General features: G+C 53.7%; 1 protein-coding gene across 4 annotated transcripts; it reads left to right on the top strand.

Annotated features, from left to right (window-relative positions):
- Window positions 1-1,211: 1,211 nt before the first annotated feature.
- On the top strand, window positions 1,212-6,225 carry RTBDN (retbindin). Of its 4 annotated transcripts, none has more exons than XM_019427549.2 (6): window positions 1,212-1,398; window positions 3,605-3,779; window positions 4,358-4,424; window positions 4,521-4,631; window positions 5,141-5,237; window positions 5,777-6,225. In XM_019427549.2, exons 1-6 carry the CDS (start codon window positions 1,384-1,386, stop codon window positions 6,002-6,004), a joined length of 693 nt encoding a protein of 230 aa, XP_019283094.2. In that variant the 5' UTR covers window positions 1,212-1,383; the 3' UTR covers window positions 6,005-6,225. The 4 variants fall into 4 exon arrangements, with proteins under 4 accessions (XP_019283094.2, XP_019283093.2, XP_019283095.2 ...); XM_019427548.2 differs by lacking the exon at window positions 1,212-1,398 and adding an exon at window positions 2,862-2,965 and having other exon boundaries at window positions 3,589-3,779; XM_019427550.2 differs by lacking the exon at window positions 1,212-1,398 and adding an exon at window positions 2,867-2,965.
- Window positions 6,226-6,654: the final 429 nt, after the last annotated feature.

Here is a 6,654-nt window from a genome sequence, read left to right as displayed (position 1 = left end):
GGCCTCGGCCAAGGCTGCCCGCGCTAGGGGGGGCGGGGGGGGGAGGGTAGGGGCGGGAGGGGGGTAAGCTAGGGAGAAGCTTCCATATGCCCCCAAGGGAGCCAAGCTACGAAGAGACACCTATGAGGAGAGACACTCCAGGAGAGAAACATGCCCATGGAGAGACTTTCAACCCAAGAAACACCCAAGGGAGACAGACATTCTCACTAAGATATATTCCTTATGCGGAACCCTCCCCCCTCCTCGCAGCGACCCCCTCAGGGAGACACATTCCCATGGATTGATAGTCTCCACGGGGACGCCCTCTCCAATCAGGAACTCTCCCCTCACCCTGAAAATCATTCCTAAGACAGATGGTCTCTGAGAGGTGACGCTGCCTCTCAGAAGCCCCCTGCTGCCCCCAAGAAGAGACATTTCCGCAGAGAAAAATCCCCACGGGTGAACGTGGGGAGCCTAGTGAAGACACCCCCAACGAAAGACCTCCTAAAAGCCATATTCTTTGTGGGAAATTGCCCCCACCCACGAGACCTCCATATCCCGAGAAGGTACATTCTTACAGAGTGACATTTACATTGAGGACACCCATCCTCGCGGGAGATGCTCCCAAAGAAAAACATTTTGCATGCCTATAAGCCCCCCTTCCCAACCAGAGCCTCTTTAGGGAGTCCTGCAGCCCCTCTAACGACCCCCTCCCTCACCGTCAGGATTAAGTAGCCAGGCCAGGCTGCGCTATATTTATAGGGGCGATTAGCTGGTAGTTGGGGAGGGGGGCAGCTGAAGCGATTTTCACACACACACACACACACACACACCCGCAGTGTTCCTACACCCGCATAGTTCCAAGCCGACTATGCTTCCCAGAGTTGGTGCGGAAAGCGTCGGTGACCTCCCCACTCCAAGTCTAGGCTTTGGGGGGGGGGGGGGTAGGGTGGGAAAGGGGCTTCCCAAGGGTCCTGGCCCATAATTGGCCAGGAAGGCCCTGGAGGGCGCGGTCACTGAAGGAAGCGACCCCTGCCGGCCAATGAGGGGGAAGGCAAGGCAAGGTCTAGGTCCAGGTGTTCCCCAGACGCTTGTTTCCTCATCTCTGTGCCTTTGCCCGAGTTATTTCAACGTTTTTCTGTTTGTCGGCATGTTTGTTTGCCATGTCGCTGAGTCTGTTTCTCAAAACTTCTCTGTCAAAGGCCCAGACTCCGCTTTTGTCACCCCTTCTAAAGCTGGCTTCGTGGGAGCTCTCCGTGGTGCTGATCTCATGCGCTCCTGTCCACGGTGCTGAATTCCGAGGGCAGCGTTGGGGGCTGAGGTCAGGGGAGAGAAAGGATTGGCGAAAGGCATAGCCCAAAGCCTGGACATATCTGACACACGAGCACCCTGGCCTACCCAAAAATGGACAAGAGGAAGGTGAGATCCACTATATCTTGATTTCTGAAGCCTATAGGACATTAGTGGGTGCCCATTAGGGGCCAGGAGACAGCACCTCCTAAATGGCTCATTTACTCAACACGTACTGAGCACGCACTATGTGCACAGTAGTGTTTTGAGATCTGAGCGTCCCATAGTGAAAGAGACAGACAAAAACTCTGCATTAGCCTGATAAGACAGGGAGATTTGTGGTAGTGGTCATTGCTCACAAAAACACATGTGCACACTACAAGCACAGGCACACACACCCGCTACACATATATACACGAACACGAACATACCAACACATGCTCAGGAAACAGACTCACATACACATAGGTACACACTCTGCAAATATGTACTTGTCAAAAATACACACACATACAAACATATTATCCGCAAACACAGACTCACACACAAACACATACACATTGCAAATATCCACTTAGCAAACACAGACACACTGAATCCTTTACCAACACACTAACACAGAATGCAAACACAAAATCAGCAAATAGAGACACACACAAACACATACACATATCAACTCACACTCTGCAAAGACACACATATGCAAACACAGTAGTGTTAGAAAACACAGATATACACACACGCAGCGAATACAGACATACAGACAACATGTACAAACACTCAACAAACACAAGCACACACACATCATACCAAAACCAATCTCAGCTCAGCTACACACAAACTCTCCTCCAGCACACAGACACAGTATCCTTCCGACACGACACATGAACACACACACATACTCACATACCCACTGCAGGACTGCTCCTCTCACCGACTCTCCCACTATAATGTCAGCTCTGTGAGGCTGAGATATTCATTTCTTGGTCACTACTTCATCCCCAGAACCTGGCACACAACAGCTGCTCAACAAACACTTGTTGAATGGATGGGTGAATTGAGGGAATGTTTGTAAGAAACTTGCATTCACAGAAACTGCAGAGAAACACACATATACGTTTCAGATGCAGACACATACTCTCTCCACACATATAAACACCCCTTTGTGTTCACTAATGGTCAACATTCATGGCCAAAAACCTTTATCCACTGACTTATCCACAACATTGTCACAGGACAGCCATCCTAATCCTGCTTCCCCGTCCTTCACATTTATTATATCTGACTCAGTTGGACACACTTGGCTTGAGATACATACAGGCCTCCTTAGCCAGATTTTGCACACACACACACACACACACACACACACACAAAACCACTCAACCAAGAGTCACACATACCATACCCTCACCCAACAAACACACATGCTTTACACACACACAGCCATACAAACACACTCTCATCCAACACATATACACACAGATTGAGTTTAAGCCACAATCTCAACATAATGCTCAGTGCAAGGATATATACACAGCAGTCCCAGGGCCACCGGCCTTTGGTCAGCTGGGGCAGGGGGTGGGGCCATGGGAAACTCCTCCTCTGCGTCAGACCACACCCCCTCTGGCTGTCACTCTTTCTTGCACTTGACCCTGAGGTGTCTCAGCAGCGCCCTAGACCTCAGTTCACTTAACAGGTGAGGGGTAGCCCAAGAGGGCAGGGGAGGGGAGGGAATTGTCTTGTCCCTACAGACCCTCAGCTTCCCCTACCCTGGGGCTTTTGGATTCCAGCAGCAAAACTCGAGTCCTGCCACAGCCAAGCTTGGCTCCAAAGGGCCAGCCATAGTGGAAGCCCCTAAGCCGATTGTGGGCCGAGAGAAGGTGACCATGAAAGGGGCCAGCAGGGATCAAGAGGGAGGGAGGAGACTGGGCAAAAGAACAGGAGGAACCGCTGGACAGAGGAGGGAGATTGAAAGAGCTGGGGTGTCCCTTTAGTTCTGAAGACAGCGGGAGTCACCTGAGGGTTGACAGGGTGGGAGATCCTGCTGGGTGTGAGGGGGAGGGGAACTGTGGTCAAACCAGAGGGTGGGACGCATTGGGCCTAAAGGGATGGAGGGGACATGAGTCTGGTGGGGGAGAAGGGGCTCCTGGGTCAGAGGCATGACTTGGTGGCCCCCTGGGATTTGGAGGTCCTTGGTCATTGCCTCCTCATCAACTGCTCATTCTCTGTTCTGCCTTGCACTGTCTCCTGAGTAGGCATCAGGAGAGTGCCACCCTGAGCTTCCAGAAAGGGACAACCAAACCTTACCCTATACCCCAGCTTACTCTTATCTCAGGTGGACATGGCCTGCAGGGGCCACACTCGACCCAGGGGCCTGCCCTGGGCCCTAAGACTGACCCTGGTGTGGATCCTGCTGGGGTTCTGTGGAGGGAGCCGCCCACTCCCAGCTCTGTCCCGGAGACACCATAGGCTGGCGACCGATTTCGGCACAGTCCAGCTGCACCTTGCGGGTGAGCACTCCAGACCCTCCCTAACTTCCAACGCCCAGGAAATCCCACATCACCACAGCAATACCAGACTTTCCTTCTGAGAGGGGCTTAGGATGAAGCACGGGCTGGGGGAGGTGGGCAGTCGGGGCTAGTGCCGAAGAATAGTAGTTAAAGTGCACTGATTCTGGAATCAGACTGCCTGGGTTCAAATCCCAGCTCTCCCACCTCATAATTGTGTGACTCTGAGCAAGTCACTTAATCTCTCTGGGCTTCATGTAGACCATGAAAAAGGGAGAGAAATAATAGACCTACGTCATAGTGTTGTGAAGGTGTGTATGTAAGCATATGAAAACGTGTACCACTATCAGGGACATAATGAACGATAAGCTGATTATAATAAGCCATCATTTTTATTATTACTAGAAATTGCATTTGGATCCCAAGAGAAGTGTCTTTATTTTTTATGTTTGAGGGGCCCTGACATAACTGGGGTCTCCCCTGTTCAAGGGGCCCCCAGGCCTTAGTTCCCCAATCCTACCTGAGGATCTAAGACCCCACCTCACAGGAGTACCCTTCTCCATGGTCCTGTTGTCCCTCAGAGATGGACACGCCAGAGGCATCGGACCCTGGGGCGGTCCCAGAACGCTGTGGGGAGCCGAGCCCTGGGTGAGTACAGTACCCGCCAGCGTTTCGTTGTGTGTTTTGCTTCAGTTGGCCCTGCCACATCCTGACCCAAACGAGCCTGTCTTTCCCGATGTTCAGGTGCGAATCCTTCCTGGGACATCTCCAAGCTGCCCTCCAGAGTCGCTTCCGCCTGCTGTTATTGGGGATACGCCAGGCGCAGCCGCTCTGTTCTGAGCTCTGCGATGTCTGGTAGGGGAGGTGGGGCACGAGGGGCGTGTCCTATGGTTTGGGCGGGACCAAAGGAGGGATCTGCAGCTTGTGTTTGAAGGGGTGTGGCCTGCCTCCAATAAGGCCAAGGTCTAAAAACGAGTTTAGAGGCCAGGTAAAAAGGGACGGGGCCTGTAGAGGACCCGGCTTTTAAGATTGGCAGGACGGAGGCGTGGCCTTCCACGGACCTGGGGTTTTTTAAGGGGCGGGACCTCTTGCTAGAAAAGAGAGCTGAAAACATTGGGGAACGTAAGAGGCTGGCCTGAAATAGATGGTATGAAGTCTGCAGGGATGAGGTCAATTGTGACAGAGCCCCGGGTATGTGTGGAGAATATAGGGTAGGGTGAAATCTGGAGGACAGCGTCTGTTGGGACGTGGTCCTAAGAGGCGGGGCCTGGGTCTGGGGGCGGGACATACACTGAGTGAAGCCTTGGAGGGCAGGATCCCAACAGAACGCGACTGCCCACCTTCTCTCCACACACCATCCGTAGGTTTGCCACCTGCGAAAGTGATATTACCTGCGGCCCAACTTGGCTTCCATTCCCAGAAAAGAGGGGCTGTGAGCCTGGCTGCGCTACCTATGAGCAGGTGAGCTTGAGACAGAGAGTGCGGGTAAGAGACTGGGACCTCCCCTTACTATGTCCTGTCTTAACCCGCCTAGGGCCCGGAGTCCGGACTGGCACTCCCAAGGCTCCTGTTCCCACTCTTCCCCCTTCCGCAGCACAATCTCCATAGTGGGATACGTCCGTATGCTCCCTAGGGCCCCTTGAGTCTAGATTTGGCCTCCCCAAGGGACCGTCTCTGCTCTAGGCCCATCCACAGTTCCCCCTGGAAGACTCAGAAGCCCGAACTACCTTCTCTAAAGCCCCAATCTTAATTTGACCCTCCCCCACCCCAGCCCTGGGGCCCAGGAAGGATAACTCGCCCTCCCCTGTACTCCGCTCCTGCCATGGCCCTGCTCCCACACTCCCGGGAGGACCCAAAGCGGGTAACTGCCCGCACCTAGGCCGCGCCTCTGCCCTGGCCCCTACTTGCAAAGAAACTCGGGGACTCTAGGTTTCCAAGGCCACGCCCCTGAATTGCCTGGACTCCGCCCACTCGGGCCCTAACCCCACCCCTTTTCCCAGACCTTTGCCGATGGGGCAGACCTTTGCCGCTCAGTCCTGGGCTACGTGCTGCCGGTAGCAGCTCCTGGCGCGGATCACTGCCTCAACATTTCCATCTCGGTACTGCCGGGTCGCAGACACGAACGGAGGGCCCGGGAAATCAGTTTCCCGCGGTCCCGCCGCTCCCGCACCTGGATCCTGAATGCTGCGGGCAGCGGGAGTGGTAGTGGAAGCGGCAGCGGCCCCTAGGGGGCGCTGGGCCTTGGATGGAAGATGCGTCCCTTCCCCCCACCCGGCCCAAGACACCCAGAGCGCCACCCCTCTCCCTCTCTGCTTTCTAGTTTCCAGAGTCCTGTCCTTCCTTCTGGAGTCCCAGAGACTAGCCCTTCTCCAGGTTATTAGAGAAATAGCCCAACTCTAGCTCATTTTCCCCTCTTCCCCCACTGAATAAAGTCGCCAGCTCGAAAGCACTGTGATGTGGCTGCTTCTTGGGGAAACAGGCGGGAAGGATAGCTGCCAGAAATGTCACTTCAGAGGCCTCAGGTCCGAGAATTAATAAGTGATTCACACTAACATGTAAATGACAGCCTATATTGTGAGCAATTTCATAACTTGGAATATCCGGGTGTCAGAAACAGAAAGGGGTCCAGAAGAGGGGCTGACAAGGGCAAGAGGTATGCCACCCAAGTGTGTGCCACGAGGCCCAAGAAGCTCCTTGACTTGTACAGACCTCAAGACAAGCTTCATGGCCCTCCCTTCTAAGCAGACCCAACAGTGGCTGGCATAACACCCCCTTCCTTCTTCCTCCCTTTCTTCCAAATCCCAGTCCTCGACCTCAAACGACTTGACTCATTTAAAATCTGGGATGTAAGCATTACTCCTAATCCTCCTCCTCCTAT

This window comes from Panthera pardus, unplaced genomic scaffold, assembly GCF_024362965.1.
Source record: "Panthera pardus isolate Hobbes unplaced genomic scaffold, ASM2436296v1 HiC_scaffold_8, whole genome shotgun sequence".
NCBI classification, from domain to species: Eukaryota; Metazoa; Chordata; class Mammalia; order Carnivora; family Felidae; genus Panthera; species Panthera pardus.
This window is presented reverse-complemented; position numbering and strand designations above follow the sequence as displayed.